The 26,519-nt window shown below is 42.9% G+C and overlaps 1 protein-coding gene across 1 annotated transcript; it reads right to left on the minus strand.

Annotated features, from left to right (window-relative positions):
• Positions 1–2,866: 2,866 nt before the first annotated feature.
• Positions 2,867–26,513, minus strand: PTCD1 (pentatricopeptide repeat domain 1). Its single transcript, XM_069983612.1, has 9 exons — positions 26,435–26,513; positions 13,651–14,089; positions 12,815–12,955; positions 10,846–11,064; positions 9,917–10,018; positions 8,685–9,347; positions 6,344–6,460; positions 6,036–6,218; positions 2,867–3,307 (listed from the first exon to the last, which is right to left on the minus strand). The coding sequence occupies exons 2-9, from the start codon at positions 14,056–14,058 to the stop codon at positions 3,158–3,160; spliced, it is 1,983 nt and encodes a 660-aa protein (XP_069839713.1). The 5' UTR covers positions 14,059–14,089; positions 26,435–26,513; the 3' UTR covers positions 2,867–3,157.
• Between the last annotated feature and the right edge of the window lie 6 nt (positions 26,514–26,519).

A 26,519-nucleotide genomic window follows, 5' to 3' on the forward strand; every position in this document is an offset into this window, starting at 1 on the left:
TCCCACAAAATAGTAAATACCTGCCCTGGACCCCTCAGCTAGGTAGCCGAGGGGTCCAGAGCAGGTATTTGTACATTACTCACCTGTCCCGGGCTCCTGATCGGCGTCTTCCGGGTTCGCGGCGTCCTCGTGTTCGTTCGGGTCTTCGGCTTCCTCCGTGACGTCACGTTCGGCTTCTCTCGGCTATTTTCGGCTCCAGCGTCGGCTTTTTCCGTATTTTGCGCTCTGCTGCCCTCTAGCGGCTGATATGTGTAATACACTTATCAGCAGCTACAGGGATGTTCAGAATGTAGAAAGTTTTTTTTTTTCAAATTTTTTTTTTCTATTTTCCGCATCCTATCGCCGCTGAGTGTTGATCAGCATCGCACGAAAGTGCGCTGCTAATCAGCAACTCCTCCTTTTTGGCGTAGGGTGTTTTTTTCTATATTCTACTGCCACGGTCTGCTTATAAGTGCTGCACATAAGTGTGGCATTTATCAGCAACTCCTTTGTTGGCGTAGGTTTTTTTTTTTATACTTACTGTAAAAAAACACGTAAAAAACACTACATTACACCACACTACATTGAATAAAGTTTGACACTACACCACTACATACCCCATAAACTAGTCCCCATATAAAGATGACCCCCAGGGTGTTTTCGGTGTCAGAGGAATATGTTATTATTGCCTCCGACACCGAAACAGCCAGTAAGGATGAATGGGGGGATCCTTCTTTCCTCCATTCATCCTCATCATCCTGTGACGTGTCTGGGGGTAGCGTAGCGTACGCTGCCCCCCAGACACGTCTTTTCCGCCAGTACCGTCCCAATAAGAGATGACGGTATGATGTGAAATTCTACAAACTCTGTGAGCGTACCTCTGGGTACCCTTCGTGCATTCCGCAGCTGGCACCCGCCGGCGGACTGATGCGGGCGCATGTCTCTACCCGTATATTTGAGGCTGTATTTGGTCCTCATAGCAACCAAAACCAGGAGTAGATTGAAAACACAGAAAGGATCTGTCCACACAATGGTGAAATTGAGTGGATGGCCGCCATATAACAGTAAATAACTGCCATTATTTCAATATAACAGCCGTTGTTTTAAAATAACAGCAAATATTTGCCATTAAATGACGGCCATCCACTCAATTACAACATTATGTAAACAGATCCTTTCTGTGTTTTCAATCCACTCCTGGTTTTGGTTGCTATACAGCCTCAAATATACAGCCTCAAATATACGTAGTGTGAACCCAGCCTAAACCTGAACAGGTCCCTAAAAATATCTGATTTTGAAATTTTACTGAAAATTTGGAAATTTGCTGCTAATGTTTTAAGCTTCCTATCGTCTAAAAAAAATTAAAGATAGTTTAATAAATGCCGCCAACATAAAGTAGACATGTTGCTAATGCTATTTAATATATAATTTATGTGGTATAACCACTTTCTGTATACGCAAAAAAGTTTCAAAGTTGGAAAAATGCATTTTTTCAAATTTTTTCACATTATTTGGGTTTTTTTCATAAAGATTTGTTATGAGTATCGACTCCAATTTACCAGAAATGTAAAGTACAATATGTCACGAGAAAACAATCTCAGAATCAGCCGGATAGGTAAAAGCATCCCGAAGGTATTAATGAATAAAGTGACACTGGTCATATTCATAAAATTTGTCTCTGTCATTAAGGCCATTTCAGGCTCTGTCCTTAAGGGGTTAAGCTGGCCAGAGATTGTTAATTGTAGTTTTGCAACAGCTGTATTTAAGTGATTAGCCATGAGTTGTTGTATGCAAGGTCATTTTATACATGTGCATCTGGGGGTAGCTACAGATTTCTAATGTTTTCCACCCCGAATAATTGACACATATTTAACATGTGCATGGGGTAAAACAAAAAATAAATACACGCCTCAGTTAACAGATCTGTCTAAGGCTGCATTCCCACGTTCCGTGATCCTGACGGATCACGGACGTGGAATGCATGTACCGGAGTCCCCCCGCGCCCGGACAGCATTTGTAATTAGACGCTGGGAGCGGGGGGAGACTGTATTCATAAGCGCCGTGCTGTAGTAACAGCACCGAGCGGCTGATTCATTACAGTGCGGCGCTTATGCATACAGTCTCCCCCGCTCCCAGCATCTAATTACAGATGCTGTCCGGGCACGGGGGGACTCCGGTACATGCATTCCACGTCCGTGATCCGTCAGGATCACAGAACGTGGGAATGCAGCCTTAAGGTAGCCACACACATTTGATAAATGTCAGCTAAAACAACTGGAATAGCAGTTTCCGAACATGTTTGACCACAGCTCCCTTCATTTGCCTATAAGAGACAAACTCTTCTGGGTCCCAAACATAGCAGTTCAAGATACTGATGCTCTTGTAGGTTGTTGCATGACTAGGCTGCCTGTTATGATCTGAAGGGGTGGTAGTTATGCTCTGTTTAAAGTGACACTGTCACTCCCTTTGTGCATTCTGACATCTCTACACAGGTGTAAATTTATTTATTTCATATCATACGTCATGGTGCTTGTTCAAGTAAAGTGTCCTTTTATCAACTGCAGATTGTATTAAGTGGGCGTGGCCTCAGCATTAGCGCCCCTTAATGCCCATTGGTTGGCTGGCGTAAAGGGGGTGGAGTCTAGACCTTTTGGCCAGCCTGTTCCAATGGCCGGTGAGGGGCGGGGCCAACTGTTATGTTGTGGGCGGGGCTAAGTGGCGCTAATATCGCGAGGCCCTGCCCACTTAACACAATCTGCAGTTGATAAAAGATGACTTTTTACTTGAACAAGCACCAAGATGTATGATATAAAATAAGGTATGAAAACCGCTAAATTTACCCTTTGCACCTGTGTAGAGATGTCAGAATGCAAAAAGGAGGTGACAGTGTCACTTTAAGCACATTGCAGTTAACTGATCAATGAAGACATGATGCAAACAGGACGGGGAGACAGACCTCAGTCATGTGGCCCTGTGTTTTAACAGCACAGGAAAAAGCTACAGAACTTGTGAGTTAGAATGGGGGCTCAGAACATATTTTACAGCAAGAATATACTAGTAAGTGCTTTCATTACTTAAATATCCCTTTAATATTTATGTTTTTTTATCAAGAATATACAATAGCTGTTATATCTATAATACAGTATATACACTTTTTTTCATGTGATATATATCTGATTTAAAAGGGTTCATTGGAATCACTCTGTGCTTTAGTCCGATATTTCTGCCATGGGTGTTCAGTTTCTTCAGCACCCATCCATTCCAGCCAGCGGTTGTAGTAGCCACGGAAGCCATCTATCTTTTCTAAGTACACATTCTTTTTAAGGTACTAGAGTGGAAAAAAACAAATATTAGTCGCAATAACCAAGAATTAATACATGACTAACATAAAGGGAACCACAAGTCAAAGGAGACTACACCAAGTGGATTCCCCACCCTGTCTGCCATGATATATGGATCTCTCCCTATAGTTAAATAGGAAGAGATTTATCATCAGAGATGGTGGAGCAGGGAGAAGCCACTGGGGACTGCTTGAATGACTTGTGGTTGTTAGGGCAGCATCAAATAGCTCTACATTCTGCACTACATTTACGCAATCCTATTTGAGCATTGCCTAGGATATACTTGAAGATAATTTGATTCATAGGAAAAAAAACACCTAGTATCCTCTGTCCACACAAAGTGAACGACACATTTTGTAGAATGAGCATGCATACAGGAGAACTATCCATCAGGTTATGCGGGCAGGTGAAGCAGGACTCTGGGGGGTAAAATTATCATTGGTTGTGCACTTTTGTTTATTTGATTTATCAAAAGTCGCACATTCTTCATAAAAAACCAACATGTAAGTTTCAAAAATGTGCTCCTGGCTGGAGTGAGATTGCCTAAAAAGGTGTGACAGCTTTACATTAATTACTTGTTTTATTGGCCTGTTTGGTGATGGGGTATTGTCTAAAGGGGGAAACCACTGTATAGTAGAGAAAACCAGTATGATTTTAACACAGTGAATTCCTTTATCAGGCTGCAGTTCTATACTTTCAATCTAAGGTACTGTATATGCTTCTTTATATATCTTATCAAGTGTCTGGTCTTAGGCCACATTCACACACACCCTGAATCATGGAAGCTACAGAGTGTAAAGCGCTGGCCCTGGAATCAGGAAGTCATGCGGCTGTGTCAATACAATAGCAGGAAAATGTAGGGTACGTTCCCACGTACCGGATCAACAGTGAGACCTGCTGCAGATCCCTGCCCAGTAAACTCTATGAGTAGACAAACTCGCAGCAGGATGCACATCCCACTGCGAGTTTGTCCACAGCCCGCCCCGTTTAACCCCTCCGGCCGCCGGAGCCTATACTTCACCTGGTCCTGCTCTGGCTTGCTTCGGGGGTTCTCTGCACATCTAGCTCAGCCAATCAGTGCGCTGCCCCGCCGCAGCTCACTGATTGGCTGAGCGGGATGTGAAGACACCAGTTGTTTTAAGCACCAAATGACGGCTGTCATTTAGCGATTTTGGCAACCATCATTACAGTGATGGCCGCTGGTACATTATTCCACTTTAGGCCCTTTTGGGTGTGGTTCTTTATTGAAAAATAACATTGTTTGCAAAATAACGTCCGTGAATAATTGTCATGATTATTATTTTAACATCCGTTATTTAATACAATGTATTGGGCGGCCCTCATTCCATTGACTTCAATTATAATTCAGCAATAACAGACATTATTTTAAAAAAGAAAAAGTGGATGCCTTTTCTCTTTTTTTTTTTTTACACAGTGTAAACATATCCCTTGAAAAATAGGGAAGTGGGTCTACATGTGACCACAAAGTTTTTTCTGGAAAGTTTGAAAAGCATGGAGAAAAACCAAGTGCACTAGGCACAAAGTTGTTGTTGTTTGTGTGGATATGGTTGCCCAAGTGCAGCCGTGTTCGGAAGAAGCCACTCTCAAATTGTGTATGCGCTGGATATCCAATTCGGACAGCTATATTCTTCAAAATGGATTATATAAATTTTCCCCCCTAAATATGATCTGGGTCTTATTTTCAGGGGATGTCTTATTTTTCCATGAACAGCAGGTGTTGCGTCTCACATGCACACAACAATCCTCAGCAGTGACAGCAGCTCACATGTGCTACCGTAGTGGTCCTTAGAGCAGGGGCTGCAGTGCAGGGACAGTAGGGTTAGCAGACCAACAGTATCTGCTAAAACTAATGTATGGGGTGGGAGAGCTTTAGAAATAACTACTGCTAGGGTCTTAGTTTCAGGGGAGGCCTTATATTTCTATGATTTAAAAACATTGGACTAGGTCTTATTTTTGGGGGATGTCCTATTTTCGGGGAAACACGGTAAGTATACCTTGTTCTTGTTTACTTTTTTGTCATCTTACTGTACTTTTTGCATTTTATTACTACAGTAAACTATGTTTTTTCACTTAGCTATTGTGTCTGGACTTATTTATTTGTGCATATTAGAATCCAGTAAAACAACCACATTTACATCTATGGTGTTTTATTCACACTTGTTCTACAGCCAGGTATATCACTGGCTGTGACTATTCAATGTGTACACAGCAGCACTCCAGTAAAGTGTGAATCCCAGTGACTCTATTAGCCAAAAGTGTTTAACCAGCAACATTTCAGCCCTTCTACATGATCTTTTTCAAGCCTTGAAAAATGATCAATTAGAAGGGTAGAAATGTGGTTTGTACACTTTGGGGCAATGAAGACATGGGGGAGATTTATCAAACATGGTGTAAAGTGAAACTGGCTCAGTTGCCCCTAGCAACCAATCCTCACAGACTCTTTGGAAAATGAAAGGTGGAATCTGATTGGTTACTAGGGGCTACTGAGCTAGTTTCACTTTGCACCATGTTTGATATCTTTCCCCCCCATGGTGTATATTTTACTGAACTACTGTTATTTATTTATTGAGTATTCCTCATCATGACACTAGTCCAGCCCTGGAGGCTAGCACCGGTCTTCATTTCTATAGCTTCCACAGTGCTACCTTATATTGGATTGGCTGTGACTATATTACCGTCAGCTCATATACTTGCCTTGTCAAAATTTGGTGGGTACTGTGCTGCAAATTCCAGCTGTCGGATGACAACTTCATTAGGAGCTACACTTCTGTTCCTCATGTCCCGCAGGATAAGTGTTAAGTAGTCATAATCTAACCTCTTGACGGCCACATTTATCAAAGTGCTGTATACGTTGTTATTGGGGCAGAATCCAGCAACCTGGAGAACAAATTATCCATCAGATAAGCAGAAAATCCCTAGGGTCATTTCATACAAAACTTCAAAACACGAATATTTCTCTCTCAGTCTTATCAGCTATTAGAAAAAGTCAAACACTAGAATACCATCATGTCTTCCAGGAGCTTTAAACCATCTTCTTTTTTAAGGCATGCCCTAGCAAGATTGCAAAAAGTATGTAGGTTTGGTGCAATTCCTCTCTGTGCCATAGTGGGCAGCAGTTCCTGTAATAAGTAAGAGGTAAATATGGATGACATGCAGAAAAATACTTTGGATTCAATAGTTGCATGAACCAATTCTAACAAAACATGTCAGTGCAGCCCACAGTAACCAACCAGCTTGCATTTTCCCAGTGAAGGTATTGGTTGTTATGGCCATCAATTCCGTGATGCGTTAGAAACGTTTTCAGGCACCATGTGGAAGTCTTACTAATCCTGTCAAATCCTTACACAGGGAAGTTAGAAGATGCGCCAAATTTATGTTATGTGGTGCATCATATTAGACGTTAGACCCTCTTGCGCCCAGGTTGTCTGCTTTAGGTCAATACTTAGCAGAAAACAATCTGGTGTAATTTTGGAACATTTTGTCACCTTTCAAGCCATTTCCTTGTTGCTAAGCCACATGACTTGTCTTGCTTGTATGCCAGTTTATACTAAATCGCTTCATTGTCTCTAAGTACAGCATCATGGACAATGAATGGAGTTGTGGCACTGTTATGCTACTTCATTCAGACAGGAACTTTAAAGTGTCACTGTCATTTAATTTTTTTTTTTTTTTTTTTTCAGAAATCAATAGTCCAGGCGATTTTAAGAAACTTTGTAATTGGGTTTATCAGGCAAATCTGCCATTATCTGCATTCAAAAAGACTTTTCCCAGGTCCCCCCCCCCCTCTTCTCCCTTCCTCTCTCTCATTCACTGCTTATTATCAGGAAATCTCAACTCTTTTACATCAGTCGGACTATGTCTGTTCTATGAAGAGGGGAGGGGGGAGGAGGGAGACTAGACGGCAGCAGAGAGAAGACAACAAAGGATTACACAGCGGGACCTGTGTGAAAGCAGATATTAAGCGGTCAGTGCTGACCTCGGAGGAGATAGCCTGGTGAGGAAGCTGTAAATTAACTCTTTGTTGTCTTGTTTTGGTGCCTCATCTCCCTCCACCCCTCCCCTCTTCATAAGAGAACCATGAAGACAGGGGTGAGAGCTTCAAACTGCCTTTTTATGATAAAAATGCATTGTTTGGCTAGTAAACCCAAATACAAAGTTTCTTAAAATCGCCTGTACTATTGACTTCTGCCAAAAAAATTTATGCGGCAGTGACACTTTAAGAGTCCTGTTCTTAAAGAGGATCCTCATTAATCTGAACCCACGGATCGAACGGTGCCGCGTCATACAGGTGAGGGAATTCCCTCTCACTGGGGGCAGCCCGGCCCGCCTCCAGTGCTTAAGCACCGGCCGATTCCGGTGCATAGAACGGCGCCATGCACGGGAAGAGAAAGGTAGTAGCCGTAGCAGCCAGGCTCCAAGGGTAGATGCCGATATCCCAAGCCAGGAGATTTGGGAATGGAGAATGGTAGATGAAGTGTCGGATCCTCGGGGTAGGGGGGGACCACAGGAGCCAGAATGAAGGCGCTTCACGGCTTCAGGTTTAATGAAGTAAAACAATGAATTTTAATGGTCTCATAAACAACGCGTTTCGAGGTATAAATTGCCCCTTTGTCAAGTAGGAGAGACATCATCACAGACACTTCATGTCTCTCCTACTTGACAAAGGGGCAATTTATGCCTCGAAACGCGTTGTTTGAGACCATTAAAATTCATTGTTTTACTTCATCAAACCTGAAGCCGTGAAGCGCCTTCATTCTGGCTCCTGTGGTCCCCCCCTACCCCGAGGATCCGACACTTCATCTACCATACCTGGTGGTACATCCTCTTTAAGATTACAGGGGGTCCAGTGGTCTGACCCCCATAATTATACACTTGTCACGATAAGTCACCATTGTGGCAAAACTCTTTTATGGTATGAAGATGAATTTCTGACATAAACCTATTGAGCCACAGCAGTCTCCATAGTCCTGGGTGGCTCTTTTGTATGGCAGGAGTTGCACGAGACTGTTGTATGCCAAAATCTGCCAAAATAGTGGCTGCAATTCCCTCCACCCCCATTCACAGAAATCGGTCATCTGTGTACATTACTGTTTGTGGTGTGGGCTTAATATTGATATTAGGATTGTCGTTTCTAAACTACAGGTGCCATTCACAGCTGTCATTCTCTTGATGGATGAGATCTCATAGATGAGATCCTATGTGTCTATAGGACTGTTTGCACTGGACAGTAATGGTCACCATTTGCTAGTTTCTGACAGATCACAGTGTTGGGAAAGAACAAGACCCAATTGTCAGTATAATTGTATTGTTTCATAATCATGCTATGTTGCATAATATTCTTACCAAAGCAGACTTCAGGTTCATTGCTTTACTCCTCTTCAACACCAAAGTGTTAAAAAAGGTCAGATCCGCTTGTACTCCATATGCATCCATAATACTTAGTAGCGTCAATTCTAATCCCACTTCTGGTTTTACTACTTCCGCCAAAAGCGTAAAGGTTTTTATTGTAGGAGATACTTTGTCATCTTTCATTTTTTGAAGAATGCCCCGTAAGTCACCAATTAGTGCGAGTCTGTCAGATGGGGTATTGACATTGGCCAGTGATACCACACTATCTGTATTTATAGACAGATCCAAGAGGTTTGGTACATTACTAACACCAAGAGAGGACACAGAAGGAAGATGATGGGTCTCACTTATGTCCTGTGAGCCTGCCACGTCTGGAGCTGTGCCATCACTGGCACTAATGGCCAAAGGACTGCGTGGCAGCAGCTGCTGCTTCCCCAGCTCTTTAGGACCTTCCTTTCTTTTCCTGACTGCACTGCTTCTCCTGCCTTGCTCTTCTTTGCCTGCACTTATACTCAAGGGTGCCAGATCTTTAGAATGAAGCAGTAATTGTAGAGCTTCAGCTGCATCCCCTATTCCACAATCTCTGGTGGCGCGAATGAGCAGGTTATATGTGTGTATATCCGGCTTTACACCCATATGCAGCATCTGCCTCCAAACCTGAAACACAATATGTGAGATTAACACATTATACTGTGACATCTTGGACCACAATCAATTTGGAGGCTCAAAAAGCTGCTTTTAAACCCTTTTCCGCTGCTCAGATTGCAGAGCCAGGGATTGAAGTGCTTAGCCAACCACATTACTGACCTTGGGCCTGTTCACACTGAGGAAAAGGCGGAAATTCTGAGTGAAATCCCCACCAAGGACTACTTTCAGAATTCCACCTGCCTCACTGTCTCAATGTTAAGTATAGGGTGCCTCTGTGGGTCTCCGCTCAAAGAATTGACAAGTCAATTCTTTCAGTGGAGAGCTGCGGATAGCAGAGGCTGTCTATACTTAACATTAAGACATTAAGGCAGGCGGAATTCCGCCTGGTATTTCCACCTCTTTTCTTCAGTGTGAACACACCTCTAGTGTGCAATACTGCATACTATTTTAATATAACACCTGTTCCTTATTTTCATAATGTTTATGTACATCTTACATATAAACTGTAAAAAGGTTTTCTTAGGTAACACTTCTGGATGCAGATGCATTGTGTAAGGCTGCGTTGTCTCAGTCAGTACCTGTAAAGCATGTAGGAAGCCCAGCTTTTCATCCTTAATGCATCCCATAAACAGAACATTGAATACTTCAGGACTGGTGACATGAAACTTCTGTGCGATTTCCTTAGTCAGAGAAGAGAAGGATCAGACAACTTTGTTAGCTTAAAGTGACTCTGTACCCACAATCTGTCCCCCCCAAACCACTTGTACTGTCAGATAGCTGCTTTTAATCCATGATCTGTCCTGGGGTCCGTTCGGCAGGGGATGCAGTAATTGTCCTAAAAAACAACTTTTAAACTTGCAGCCCTGTGCCAAACTGTCGTGGCTAGAGTATCTGTGCTCTAACTTTTCACCACCCCTCCGTCCCTCCTCCGCACCCTCTTCATCATTAGGAATGCCACTGACAGGATTTTTCATATTCCTCTGCAGTGAACACTGCACAGGTGCCTTAACGATCCAGCCCATGTGCCGGGCTCATACAGCTGATGAATAGGAGAAAATCTGCCTGAAGCATTCCTAATGATGAAGAGGGCGGGGAGGAGGGACGGAGGGGTGGTGCAAAGTTAGGGCACAGGTACTTTAGGCCATGCCAGTTTGGCACAGGACTGCAAGTTTAAACGTTGTTTTTTAGGATAATAACTGCATCACCTGCTGAACGGAATTGAGCTGAATTGGATAAATTGGGAGATTTAAGCTCTGTCCCATGGAACGTTCCTAAAACAGCCAAGAACACCCCAAAAATGTCCAGTTTCTGGACGAGTTTGCATAAATCCTGATTCTTGTAGCCCAGTTTGCAGGACTGTTTTATAAAAATTGTGACTGCTAGCAAGTATTTGCTGGCAAGGTTTGTCAAGATGGGACCGCTGAATGGGTTATTCCCATCTCCAACATAATTGTGACAGATATGAGTCCCCCCTCTGGCGCTGACACACATGAGTTCCATGTCTTACCTTGAATATCTCAGCGCTACCTTGTAGTCCTGAACTGATTGTGCAAGCTTTTAGCAAACTTCGATAAGTGATAGGGTTTAGTTGTATGTTCTTATCCATCAATTCCTTCCGTAGTTTCAGAGCATACTGTAGACCGGAGTCTTTCCATGGTGACTCAGCGCAGGCATTGAACAGGGCAGTATATGTGGCATCTGAAGGAACCAGACCTCTCTTTTTCATCTGCAATATGGAAAATGAAAAGAATTAACATAATATACCCTATTCCCCTAGTACCCATACTACTACTTCACCCAACCACACTAAGGAACAAAAGGTGACAACTCACTCCCCAGCTCGCTCTTATACAACTCCCAAAAGAGGGTGTACATATTATGCAGGACATAATAGCAAATCTGTTATATATAAATTTACACATTTTAGCTATATATGAGAGCCAGCTCAGACCACTGCTTTTAGAGCAGAGTGGTGGTCGGTAACCTACACAACGAGCGGTCAACAATGGGAGGAAGCTGCAAGCCTCAGGAGAGGGAGCAAAGTTTGCTAAATAAGAGTATTTGCAAAAATATTTAATTTCACAAATCCTACAAGTTTATTATGTTAGTTGTGATTGGAGTACCCCTTGAAGGCAGCATGGTGGAGGTTGTAAAGCTATATATGTGACAGGTGCTGGCTGTATACTACACTACTGGGATTTGACTCCAGTCTGATTCTGGCAGTTTAACACTGTAGATGCTGCAGTTGAGAATTTGGCCATGCAAAGCTTTTTATTCGCTAGGGTGGGTTCACATATAACATATCTGCAGCAGATTTCATGGTGAAATCTGTTGCGGATCCTTTCACTGTTACTTTCAATCTGATTACATACTCGCAGCGGAATTGCAATCCTGCTGTGCGCATGTAAAAGGCAGCCATCTTAACCCCCCCGCGGCCCACTGCATACATTACTGGGTCGGCCTCCGGCTTGCTTCGGGGGCTCCGGGACGTTCAGACGTCAGGAGGCCCTGGAGTGTGGACCCGGTAATGTATGCACTGGGCGGCGGGGCGTTAAGGGGGCTGCCTTTTACATACTTGCAGCAGGATTGCAATTCCGTTGCGAGTATGTAATCATATTGAAAGTGATAGTGAAAGTGACTGCGAACTCACAGTGTGAAATCCACTGTGGATACGTTATATGTTAACCCCACCTTAGGGTACGTTCACACCTACCGGATCCGCAGCAGATTTGACGTTGCGAGTTAGCAGCGAAATCCTCTGCGGATCCGGTACTGTGAATTTGAATGGGTCCCATACACGCAGCGGATACGCTGTGTGTATGGGACCCAGCCCCTTTAACCCCTGCGCCGCCGGCTAAAAGCCTGCCCGCCCGCAGCGCCTGTCGCCCCGAGCATTCATTACAAGCTCGGTGCCGCGGCTGTGTGAAGCTCCCGGCTCCCTTCACTCCTCTTCAGCCAATCAGTGCACGGCAGCCCTGACTGGCTGAAGAGGAGCGAGGAGCTGGGGGCCTGAATCAAACCGCAGCACCGAGCTGGTAATGTATGCTCGGGTCGGCAGGCGGTGCGGGCGGACAGGGGGGCGGGGCTGCGGGCGGGCAGGCTTTCAGCGGGCGGCACAGGGGTTAAAGGGGCCTGGTCCCATACACGCAGCGGCAAATCCACTGCGGATACGGTAGGTGTGAACGTACCCTCAAGGAGTGTTTTGTTAAAAAAAAAAAAAGTTCAACTATGTCATATGGGTACTGCTGTGATCCTAGTGACCCCCCCCCCCCCCCCCCCCCAAAAAAAAAACTTAATACAATTTATTAATGTTTTCAAGAGAAAACCAGCGGTAAAAAGACAATTTTACAGCAAAGCCTACGCAAAAACCAGAGATAAATTTCCCCTAATATCTATGTAGGAACATTTACTAACATAGTTGTAATAAAATTACATGTACAAAGTAGAAATAGGATACAAAAACCAGCACTACGTACATCAGAATACAACTTAAATGCCTTCTTAACATATCCAACTCTGCCACATCCTCCTATAAGGACAGTGTAGTTACTTTCTTCAGGCTGCAGTCGTTCCTCTTTCAGCATCTTTACTTCAAAGAGCTCCAAGGCTTCTGCTAGCTGCACAAGAGAGGACATTTCTTTAGAGCAATATACAAGAAGACCAATGTAAAGTATAATAAGCTGTGTAGGATATACTATTTGCAAAGTGTAAACCTATGTAAAGAGAAGCAGGTGAAATTGCCATCAGGAGCTACACACATCGCTTATGTTCCTTTCTACAGAACAGGGCCACTGCCTACCAGGTGCCATGCTGAGAATTGCAGCATTGCTTCATTCATGTAACTGGGGCAGTCATGCACTTCGCACAGGACATTAGGTCAATAGAGAGGCTGAACAGAAAGAAGGCTGAAGGGGCTGCAGCACTGATAGCTGTGACCCGTTTAGTCTATGTACATCTATTGACCATTCAAACCATTTAGTGATCTTTAGAAACAATTGTCATGTTGGTGGGTACTGAACATGATGGGTCACACTTATGGTTTATGCTTCAACTATTTTGTCAATGACTAGTAGTAAACGCCCAAATAATCAGATTTTTGGCAAGAGTGGCAAGTATAACACATGTACATAGATAAGGAAATATTTCCTGATATCATTATACGCTGTGGAGAACGGTATGCAGATCTGCAAGGAAAATGCCACAAGTCCCCACACACAAACACACATACATACATACATACATACATACATACACACACACACACACACACACATACTTTATATTATAGACTTGACAATACATATATCCTTACTTTGTCTTCCTTTATTTTGGCCTTACACTGCAGGAAGTACCAGTAGGGAGTGTTCCTTCTCCCCCTGTGCCTCTTCTGAGCAGGTTGTGTCTCCCCAGTAAGCTCCTTGTCATCTTCATACTGCATGTCCTGCAGCTCCGGAGAGGATTTCTTATACACAGTCCTTGAGGAATAGGTCTCAGACAATGTCCCAAACCTGTCCTCCTCAGGTATATCTGAATTATAACCAGCACCGGCATGGTCAGAAATAGTTGTGTACAGTGCTATACTCTGCTGGGATGAGAGCCTGTGCTTTATAGGTGTCCAGTACTGAGCGGCAAGGATTTGTCTGCTCACAGGCCATACTTTTATAAGACGTGCTGATGCCAGGTACGATGGAAACTTAGTGAGGATCTGCAGGATGCCCATGATGGCCAACAATCAACGCTCTTCACCTAACCTACAACAATACCAAAAGTCCATCAGTTAGCTGTAAAACAGTGGATGTCAGGAACAGGATGGCACCACACAGATTAGTATAGAATTCAGTGTAGACTCCAGAAGCTAATGTCAGACCAAAACTAAGGGGGATGCATAGACAAAGTACATGTATATGGAGAGCTAAGGACCTATGCACAGATCCAGACAAGTGATCCTTGTCAGTGCACAATGTCTACACTGATCTAGATGCCTATATATGTATACATATATATATATCCTTATGTACATGGTCAATAGACAAGTAATGTGCTTCCAGATCCTTATATAAGTATATGTTGTCCATAGATAAGGAATATGTTTCTGAACTCTTATATATGTATACATGGTCCATAGACAAGGAATATGTTTCTGGATTCTTGTTTACAATGTCCATAGACAAGGAATGTGTTTCTGGACCCTTATATATGCATACATGGTCCATAGACATGCAATGTGTTTCTGGATCCTTATATATGTATACATGGTCCATAGACAGGGAAGGCGTTTCTGGATCCTTATATATGTATACATGGTCCATAGACAGGGAAGGTGTTTCTGGATCCTTATATATGTATACATGGTCCATAGACAGGGAAGGTGTTTCTGGATCCTTACATATGTATACATGTTCCATAGACAGGGAAGGTGTTTCTGGATCCTTATATATGTATACATGGTCTATAGACAGGGAATGTTTCACGAGGCTGAAGTTGGTTTCTTATTCGGCAGTTTCTTATTCAGAGGATTTTTCTTTTTCCTGTTTTAGCTATAATTCTTACAGAAAATGTATAATATTCATACCCTACCGTAAGTGAGGGGCATGGCCCCTGAGGGGACCGGTGATAAAAAAAAAAAATGGCCAAAAGGACCCCAAGGTTGGCATAAAAATGGGCATCAACGTTAAAACACTAAATTATGATTTAAAAATAAAATTGACTTTGGGCCACTGATCTCACACTGATAACACACAGAGAGGGGCCCCGCATCACACTGATAATACACAGAGAGTAGCTCCAGGGCTCCTAATGGTCTGTATGTACAATGGAGCAAATGCCAAACTGCACCACAACGGCATCGAGGATGAAGATAAGAGACATCCCGTCATCCATGGCGTCTCCACTGCAATAGGGACATATGAGTGGGTAGATTACTCCCACCTCCAGGTAGTTCCCCTTTAAGGTCAGCTCAAACAGAGTAAAATAGGTGGAATTCTGCAAATGAACTCTCCGCTGCCGAATCCCGCCTGCCTCTGTGACATACAGTCTGTCTATGGGAGGGATCGCGCGCCTCCGTTCTCCTTGTCTCAAGTGGAGAGACGCGGAAAACGGAGGCGTGCAATCCCTCCCATAGACAGACTGTATGTCACAGAGGCAGGCGGAGAGTTCCGTTGCAGAAGTCCACCGATTTTACTCTGTGTGCGCTGGCCTTAAAGGGGAAATACCTGGAGGTGGGAGTAATCTAACCCGCTGATATGTCCCTATTGCAGTGGAGACGTCATGGATGACGGGATGTCTCTTATCTTCATCCTCGATGCCACTGTGGTGCAGTTTGGCAGTTGCTCCATTGTACATACAGACCATAAGGAGCACTGGAGCCACTCTCTGTGTATTATCAGTGTTATGCGGGGCATCCCTCTCTGTGTATTATCAGTGTGAGATCAGTGGCCCAAACTCATTTAACCCTTTGAAAACAGCTGTTACTTATTCAAATCATGAAAAATGCCTATGTGCCCACTTTGATGCCAGTTTTTTTACCCAGAACCACTTTGGGCCAGGCTGGACTCTCCTGGATGTGATGTGGGGCATCCCTCTCTGTGTATTATCAGTGTGAGATCAGTGGCCCAAAGTCAATTTTATTTTTAAATCATAATTTTGTGTTTTTACTTTGATGCCCATTTTTATGCCAACCTTGGGGTCCTTTTGGCCATTTTTATCACTGGTTCCCTCAGGGCCCCTCACATACGGTAGGGTATGAATATTATACATTTTCTGTAAGAATAATAGCTAAAACAGGAAAAAGTAAAAACTCCTCTGAATAAGAAACTGCCGAATAAGAAACCAACTTCAGCCTCGTGAATGTTTCTGAATCCTTATATATGTATGCATGGTCCATAGAGAGGGAAGTGTTTCTGGATCCTTATATATGTATACATGGTCCATAGAGAGGGAAGGTGTTTCTGGATCCTTATAAAGGTGTATCTGGATCCTTATATATGTATACATGGTCCATAGACAGGGAAGGTGTTTCTGGATCCTTATATATGTATACATGGTCCATAGACAGGGAAGGTGTTTCTGGATCCTTATATATGTATACATGGTCTATAGACAGGGAAGGTGTTTCTGGATCCTTACATATGTATACATGGTCCATAGACAGGGAAGGTGTTTCTGGATCCTTACATATGTATACATGGTCCATAGACAAGGAATGTGTTTCTGGATCCTTATATGTGTATACATGGTCTATAGACAGGGAAGGTGTTTCTGGATCCTTATATATGTATACATGGTCCATAGACAGGGAAGGTGTTTCTGGATCCTTATATATGTATACATGGTCCATAGACAGGGAAGGTGTTTCTGGATCCTTATATATGTATACATGGTCTATAGACAGGGAAGGTGTTTCTGGATCCTTATATATGTGTACATGGTCCATAGACAGGGAAGGTGTTTCTGGATCCTTATATATGTGTACATGGTCCATAGACAGGGAAGGTGTTTCTGGATCCTTATATATTGAGAGGAATGAGTTAATCCATCCAAAGTTTGAAGGAAGATATAACAGGATAAAATAGAAGAAAAATAAATTCTTTTCTCATGAACTTTCCTACATGACTGAATCCTGTTCAAGGACATACAGCTGGTCCACCGTCTGTTCCCAGCAGATAATAAATGTTATTTTAGAATTCACATTCTCGTAAGCAGATAACAAATGTTTTTTAGCATCCTTATGTATGTATCAACATCCTTATGTAAACAATTTTAATTGAACATTTAATCTTATTGTATATCCATATCTGTCAAAATATATCCGTAGTTATTCGTTTTTTGAAGTTGATGACGTGTATAGTGTGACTTTGCATTTTACATTCATATCCATTGGTTTTTCCTGTATAAATAAAGGTGGGTTCTCAGAGATGAGGAACACACCAGACTTGTTTGCAAGATACGTAGTCTGTGTCCTCATTCTAAGTGCATGGTGTGGGAGAGGGGATCCGGACCCATTCTCCAACTCAATTAGGAAACAGCCAACAACAGTAGGCCTTCTTTGGGAAGGCACCTCGACATTATTGGCGCCCGAACAGGGACACGCCCATTACATCGGGAGATCGGATGACCTACACTGCTGTACCAGGGGAGAGAGGGGTGAACAAGGAGACCACAAAACCTGGCCAGGTAAGAGTAAAAAATTTGTTTGCTCTTTTCTGTGCTCTCCTCCTTCACATCTTTTCTTACCTACCTCTGCAGAGTAAGTTATCAAAGTGAACTCACGATAGGCGTGTCAATTTGAACTTTGTTCTCCTCTTGTTGGCTGTTCTATGTCTGTTTGTCCTAACCTGTGAGGGATAGTATATAGTAGGCGAAGAATTGCTCATTCAGGCTAAAACTGTTACCCAGAGCCCGGCCGTGGTTGTCACAGGTCCTCATATACACGGAGCGTTATGCGGTGGGAACAGTGGCAATGCTAAGACCACTTTGGAATGAGCCTAGTAGCCTAACTATACAAGGACGCTGGACAGTAGTCTGGTTGTTTCCAAGGGAAAGATCTGTAATATGCTAACTACTGTCCTCTGTATACTTGGGGTAACTTGTTTTGCAATCTACATAGCAGCAAGAGTGTATTTCAACACAAGAAAAGGAAGCCCTGAACCGTGGAATATTCTAAGTCCCAGCTTTTGGTAGTGATCCGTGGTCATAAGTGTACAGGACACAAGAAAGAAAATCATCAGTTGATTATTCTGGGTGCCTCCTGTTATACGATCACGAAGTAATATAAAATGGGACAAACAGAATCAAAAGGGGTTTCTGCAACCCACATAGTGACCTGCCGATATGGCAAAGAACAAGCAAAAAGGGCAAAAGCAATGTTGAAATATTTTAACATCCAACACGATGCTGTTTTTAACCCTAATACTTGGACTAAAGTCCAAGAAACAAGGGGAGGATTAATAATTGATAATGGATGGGAAATAACAGTTACCCATATGAAAGATCTATCTCAACAGGCAAAAGACCAACAATGGATGTATGACTGGACAGAGGGAACCTGGGATATAACCCAGAGGGGAGATAACAAAAAGGGACCGAGCCTTACTTCAGCTCCAAATCCCCCCCCTTCTTACACAAAAACAGTAAACGGACCCCCGGGATGGGTATGTTTCAACTGTGGTCAACAAAACCCAGACTGGGAGGACACTTGCCTGGCATGTGGGGCACACAAGCCTCATCCTGATTCTTTGCACCCTGTGATTGAGAGAAGGGCATTTATCAAGTCACCAGTAGATCCTGACAATCCTGATGCTCCACGAGATTACCAACTAAGGACATTTGATGAATATAAACCCTGGCAACCTGGGGATCAAATGTCCCTGTTACAGAATGCACCAAATCCTGGAATAGCTCCTGTTAGTTTTTGGAGGTACCTAAATCAAATTCAAGGTACATATAGAGCCGCTTGGATAGACATGATGGATCTTTGTAGAATGAAAATGAGCCCAGTTCAATTTTCCCAACTCCAGGCACATATTGGCAATCGTGTACCTCATGACATAAGGTCGATGGCATCAGGACAACAGTTTATGGCACATTTAAATGCTTTTTGCCAAATGCAACAGAGACAAAAGGGATCCGCAGGACCAGTAATACAAGGTCCTCAGGAATCAGTGACTGACTATTCTTTCAGACTAAACCAGTCATATCAAGATGAGGGACTGGATATACAAGATGCAGCAGTCAGAAGATTGCTAGCAAGAGCTTTCATAGATGGTTTAAGACACCCAATTGCAGATAAACTGAAATTATGTTGCCCAGAGTGGAGACAGGCAGATAATGTGGATGATATGGTTACAAAAGCATGTGGAATCCAATTGGATTTGCAAGAAGGAAAACAAAAAAGAGTCGTGGTAGCTGTGGCCAATGAACAGCAACCTGGCCAGAAACCACGGAGAGGTCCCACTTGCTACTATTGTGGGAAGATAGGACATGTGATCAAGGAATGCAGAAAAAGAAAACGGGACAATAAAGAAGGAGAAAAGGAGGAGTCAGAGCCAAAGAGACAACAATGACTATATGCAGCAGAGGATAAAGACACTAGAGGACCATTTGTCAAAATACCCATACAAGTCTCTGGAGTTCAAACCCAAGCTCTAGTAGATTCAGGAGCCTCAAGATCAATGATACCCTCTGATAAGTTGTCTCCCAATGATATATCAAATGATGCAGTAAGTGTATCTGGCTTTGATGGTCAACTACAACTAATTTCTCTTACCCACCCACTAAAAACAAAAATAGGTCCACATATATTGGTATCCAGATTTCTTGTGGGTGGATCTGGGACAATGGCACTTTTGGGTGCTGATCTTTTGTCCCGCCTGCAGGGGAACATACAATATATGGAAGATGGGAATGTTATGTTGAAAATTCCCTCAGACCTACAATCTGAGGCACTGTGTCAAATACTCAGCCTTGAAGAGCAGAATGACAGCATTCCTGCTATTTCTCAGTCTACACTCCTTGATTCCTTACCTCCCATTTTATGGGCTAAGGATAAAATTGATGTAGGAGACATGCCAGTAGCACCAGTAAAAGTGAAATGGAAAGAAAATATCACACTGCCTCAACTTCAACAGTACCCTCTTAACTCTGCTCAAGAAAAGTCATTATCTGAGCAAATAGAACCATTGTTGCAAAGGGGGGTACTGATTAGATTAAAATCTGCAGCCAATACTCCATTATTCCCTGTTAAAAAGAAGACCATCAAGGGACAATCAACTGTTTACCGAATGGTTCATGATCTAAGAGCCATAAATGCAATACTGGAACCCCTCACTCCAGTAGTCCCAAATCCCCATACGCTGCTCAAATACCATCTGGAACACAGTACTATACTGTCATTGACTTGGTCAATGCCTACTGGTCAGTGTCATTGCACCCTGATTGCTACCACCTGTTCACATTCACACACAAGGGTGTCCAATATGCATGGACGAGATTGCCACAGGGAATGGTTCACTCGCCAACTTTGTACTCTGCAGCAATGGCATCTGTCCTAGAAGCCTTTCAGTTGCCACCAGAGACTGTGCTCTTACAGTATGTTGATGACTTACTTCTTTGCTGTCCGACAAAAGAAGTTTGTGAAAAAACAAGCATGGAATTACTGAATTTCCTTGTTACAATACACTGCAAAGTGTCCAGAGACAAATTACAATTTGTCCAGGAGAAGGTCATTTTTCTAGGACATTGTCTATCAGCTGGCCAGAAACATCTGAGTCCAAGTCGCATACAAACTGTACAGCAAGCTAAACCTCCAACCAATGTGAAGAAGCTTCGTGCTTTTCTGGGACTCGTATCGTACTGTAGGCAGTGGATACCAAATGCTGCAAAACTAATGCAACCATTGTATGACTGCACAAAAGAAATTCCTTTCAAAGTTCCAGCAGAAGCGGCAGCTGCATTTCAAACTCTCAAGCAAGAATTGTTGAGAGCCCCTGCCTTGACTTTGCCAAATTACGAGTATCCTTTCTTTCTCTTTATCAGAGAAATAGATGGGTACGCTTTGGGAGTCCTTACTCAGAAACATGATGGCAAACATAGACCTCTGGGGTACTATTCAGTCAAATTGGACTCAGTGGTCAAAGCAGCTCCCACTTGCCTAAGGACTGTTATATCAGTACAAGTCATTGTGGATAAAGCATCAGATGTATCTTTAGATTATCCTACCACCATTCTAACTACTCATGACGTCTATGCCATACTAACACAGGTCCAAACTAAGCATCTGTCAATGGCTAGACAAGTCCGTATGCAATGTGCACTTCTCCTTCCTCCTAATTACACTTGAAATCATGGAACACGATTGTGCTGAACTAATAGAAGCAGAGTCACAACCTATTCACAATATTTCAAGAATCCCATTGCCAAATCCTGTGCATGAATTTTTCATTGATGGCAGCAGGTTTGCTGATAAAAGTGGCAAATTTTTATACTGGATATGCTGTGGTAACCCTGCATGAGACAGTGATATGCGGCCCTTTGCCGCCAGGCTGTTCTGCCCAGGTTGCAGAATTAACAGCACTGAAAAAGGCCATAGAACAAGCAGGAGATGATGCCACCAATATCTACACTGATTCAGCATACGCACATGGCGTAATCCATGACTCAGGCCACATTTGGGCAGTGAGAGGGTTTCTGACTGCAGCAGGAAACCCTATTAAGCATGGGACTCTGATCAAAGAACTCATAGAGATAGCTGCAAAAACCAGAGATCTTGCAGTGATAAAAGTGGCTGCTCACACACAAGCAGATATCAAGGAGGCCAGAGGGAATGATTTGGCCGACACAACTGCAAAGAAAGCAGCTCTTCTTCCACTAGAACCTGATGAAGAAGTGGATACTGTGAGTGATCAAACAGAATTACAAAAAGTCATTCAGTCTATGACGGAGGAAGAGCTTGACGAATGCACAAGAAAAGGGGTGTTGGTGGATGGAATATGGCATATTGAAGGGTTACCAGTTTTGCCAAAAGCCTGGTTTCCAACCCTTTACTCAGCCGTACATCTACCTAGCCATGTCAGTGCAAATGTGATGTTGCAACAAAGCAGAAAATTCTGGTATGTACCAGGATTCAGGCATTATGTGAATGAACGCCTAAGGGTATGTCACATTTGCCAGGCCAATAACCCTGGACAGACAGTAAAAGTCCCACAAAAACATTTACCAAGGGCTTATTATCCCTTTCAGAGACTTCAAATTGACTACATCCAGATGCCAAAGTCTGGTCCACATGAGTATGTACTTGTCTGTGTGGATCTCTTTTCTGGATGGCCGGAGGCATATCCGGTAAAGTCAGCCAATGCCAGAAATACAGCGGCTAAGATTGCTATGGAACTGGTTCCAAGATTTGGCCTACTAGAAGTCATTGAATCGGATCGAGGAACGCACTTTACTGGTCAAGTGTTCCAAAATGTGTGTCAAGCTTTGGGTATAGACTCAGCACTACACACCCCCTACAGGCCACAGGCCTCAGGAAAGGTGGAAAGGCTGAATGGTACCCTTAAGCTGAAAATACAAAAAACAATGCAAGAGACACATAAACCATGGCCACAGTGCTTACCAATTGCTTTGTATTCAGTGAGAACAGCCCCTCAGGGCAAGACTAAACTCTCTCCATACGAAATATTGTTTGGACGGGCACCGCAGTTGGGGTGTTATCTACCACAGCAGTTGGAAATGAATTGCGATAACCTATCTGCATATGTTATCAGTTTGCAAAAGCAACTAAATAATAACCATTCTCGAGTTTTCTCTTCCCTTCCAGACCCTGAGGCTGATACTGGAGGCCATAAATTACAACCTGGTGATCTTGTCTATGTAAAGAAGCATACTCGAAAAAGTCTTGAGCCCAGATTTGATGGTCCATTCCAAGTGCTTCTGACAACGCCTACATCTGTCAAGTTGGAAGGAAAGGAGACATGGATCCATGCCAGCCATTGCAAACTTGCATCATGATTTTGATCCTGACTGGGTCAAGTGTATCCTTGTTAAAAAAACTCTGAGTCTCGAGAAAACATGTTACTAACACATCACAAATTACTTAACATGGAACTAAATGTATCTGACTGTTGGATATGTACCCACTCCCCAGTAACTGCATCTTCTCTTGCTTATCTAGCTATTCCTGTCCCATTTGAAGACTTTCTTGATGCTGATTCCTGCTGGGACCAATTAGCTAATAATGATACACAGTACAGTAGTCAGTGGAATGTCAGTGTCACAATTCCAATAGTAGGGTGGATGTCTCTTCCATGGTGGGCGGGTGAAGTGAGGTCTCCAACCCAAGGTTACCAATATCTAGCATTCAAAGGGGGTAGTTGGGTGAGGAGAAACTCTACTCAAATAATACACATGGGAGATGTGCCCTTAGAGAATGTAAAAATAATATTCAATAGGACAGATGCTAGTAAAGGGACATCAGATGTGTGGAAACCATCCCTATTAGAGAGAAAGATCATAGATTCCAAATGGGAATGGTCATATTTATTCAAAGGTGGTAATGAGACAACCTGTCAGAATGAACAACATAATTTGTGGTGTGATGATTCATCGGCATACAGTCCAAACGATCCTACATGTGGAAACCCAGATGCTGGATATTGTAGCCCTTTGGGACAAGATCCTGAGTGGTGTGCAATAAAGAGTGTAAGCAAATTGATTGATCTTGCCCATCATCTAGTTTTACAGCATTCTCACCTATGGGACCTCCCAGGAGGAGTGTATTGGGTCTGTGGAAGGAACGCCTACAAATGGCTCCCTGTGGGGATAAATGGTACCTGTACAGTGGTAAGATTGACACCTGCTACCTTTATAGTACAGACTGACGACCTCCCAATAGGTAAGATCCCTAGACATTCACTGACAAAAAGGGCCAAGGACAATAAACCGCGACACAATGGAAGACCTCATCTAGTACAGATGTCAGCGGCCAACAAATTTTTTAGTACTTTATTTCTGTATCCTATGGTGATGCAAACTTGGGACAAATTAGTTAAAGCCACAGACTATTTAGATGATCAGATATTTGACATACTGGATATACTCAACACCTCAGTAGCAGTACAGAGGCAACTTATGGTAGTTACTAACCAGCACACTGTGGTGCTTGATTTTCTGACTGCTGCTCAAGGGGGGATGTGTCAGGTAGTTGGCCCTACATGTTGTCATTATGTAAATGATCAGGGAATAGTGCAAATCACAGCAGGACTGGATAAAATTGCACAACTAAGGAAAAAACATGATGAGATGATTTTGGCAGACCAGGATAAATGGTGGTCAGGGGCATTAGCTAGCTTAAATCCTGCAAATTGGTTCAATGGTATGGGAGGATGGTTCATGGGAATACTACAAACAGTTTTTCAGATCATGTTGTTTCTTTTATTGGTCTACTGTGTAATCAAAGGATTATGCTGTTGTTGTCAACAAGTTACAAAGACTAAATCTTATACTCTATAAGTAATGATGTTTGTTTCTTTTCCTTCTAGATTGGCGTTATGATGAGGAAATCTCTTGGAGGAGGATATGCCCATGTGGCTCTAGGTGATGGTGTTGGACCCAGAAGCATCCGCACTCTGACAACCCGCGGTCAGAGAGTGTTTAGGGTACATATTGGGATTTAATCCTGTCCAGGACCCAGATTTCTTCATCATCGCCAAAAAGGGGGGACACTGAGAGGAATGAGTTAATCCATCCAAAGTTTGAAGGAAGATATAACAGGATAAAATAGAAGAAAAATAAATTCTTTTCTCATGAACTTTCCTACATGACTGAATCCTGTTCAAGGACATACAGCTGGTCCACCGTCTGTTCCCAGCAGATAATAAATGTTATTTTAGAATTCACATTCTCGTAAGCAGATAACAAATGTTTTTTAGCATCCTTATGTATGTATCAACATCCTTATGTAAACAATTTTAATTGAACATTTAATCTTATTGTATATCCATATCTGTCAAAATATATCCGTAGTTATTCGTTTTTTGAAGTTGATGACGTGTATAGTGTATGACTTTGCATTTTACATTCATATCCATTGGTTTTTCCTGTATAAATAAAGGTGGGTTCTCAGAGATGAGGAACACACCAGACTTGTTTGCAAGATATGTAGTCTGTGTCCTCATTCTAAGTGCATGGTGTGGGAGAGGGGATCCGGACCCATTCTCCAACTCAATTAGGAAACAGCCAACAACAGTAGGCCTTCTTTGGGAAGGCACCTCGACAATATGTATACATGGTCCATAGACAGGGAAGGTGTTTCTGGATCCTTATATATGTATACATGGTCCATAGACATGCAATGTGTTTCTGGATCCTTATATATGTATACATGGTCTATAGACAGGGAAGGTGTTTCTGGATCCTTATATATGTGTACATGGTCCATAAACAGGGAAGGTGTTTCTGGATCCTTATATATGTGTACATGGTCCATAGACAGGGAAGGTGTTTCTGGATCCTTATATATGTGTACATGGTCCATAGACAGGGAAGGTGTTTCTGGATCCTTATATATGTGTACATGGTCCATAGACAGGGAAGGTGTTTCTGGATCCTTATATATGTATACATGGTCCATAGACATGCAATGTGTTTCTGGATCCTTATATATGTATACATGGTCCATAGGCAGGGAAGGTGTTTCTGGATCCTTATATATGTGTACATGTTCCATAGACAGGGAAGGTGTTTCTGGATCCTTATATATGTATACATGGTCCATAGACAGGGAAGGTGTTTCTGGATCCTTATATATGTATACATGGTCCATAGACATGCAATGTGTTTCTGGATCCTTATATATGTATACATGGTCCATAGACAGGGAAGGTGTTTCTGGATCCTTATATATGTGTACATGGTCCATAGACAGGGAAGGTGTTTCTGGATCCTTATATATGTGTACATGGTCCATAGACAGGGAAGGTGTTTCTGGATCCTTATATATGTATACATGGTCCATAGACAGGGAAGGTGTTTCTGGATCCTTATATATGTATACATGGTCCATAGACATGCAATGTGTTTCTGGATCCTTATATATGTATACATGGTCCATAGACAGGGAAGGTGTTTCTGGATCCTTATATATGTGTACATGGTCCATAGACAGGGAAGGTGTTTCTGGATCCTTATATATGTGTACATGGTCCATAGACAGGGAAGGTGTTTCTGGATCCTTATATATGTATACATGGTCCATAGACAGGGAAGGTGTTTCTGGATCCTTATATATAGACAAGGAATGTAGCCAATGTGCTTCTGGATCTATATATACACCTTCCTTGTCTATGGACCATATATACATATATAGAAATATACTCCTTGCTGGTGGACGATGTGTATACGTGGTTCTTGATGTATATTCCCCATCTCTGGACGATGTATCGGCTCCCATGTCTGACAATAAGGCATGTGCATGCAGTGTAAGGATCTAGAAGCACAGTCCTTGTCCTCCGGCTGATAACATGAAGCAATAGCCTGTATAATGACACATGACAGTCCCGGTGCCGGCACACAGCTCCCGGGGCTCCCGCACACACAGCACTTACCTCAGCTGGTCACTATCGCGGCTCTCCCCATGCCGTCCTCTGGCACAGGTCACGTTACCCAGCATGCACCGCCGCGGCCTCAGCG

Source organism: Dendropsophus ebraccatus, chromosome 9, assembly GCF_027789765.1.
Source record: "Dendropsophus ebraccatus isolate aDenEbr1 chromosome 9, aDenEbr1.pat, whole genome shotgun sequence".
Lineage (NCBI taxonomy): Eukaryota > Metazoa > Chordata > Amphibia > Anura > Hylidae > Dendropsophus > Dendropsophus ebraccatus.

Bases quoted from the DNA above. Each gene is read 5' to 3' on its own strand.
- PTCD1 (XM_069983612.1), bottom strand. From the start codon at position 14,058: ATGGGCATCCTGCAGATCCTCACTAAGTTTCCATCGTACCTGGCATCA. The intron at 6,219-6,343 runs GTATTCTAGTGT...TTTGTTCTCCAG, and splicing joins AGCTCCTGGAAGACATGATG to GTTGCTGGATTCTGCCCCAA. The intron at 3,308-6,035 runs GCAAGTATATGA...TTTCCACTCTAG, and splicing joins ACCCACCAAATTTTGACAAG to TACCTTAAAAAGAATGTGTA.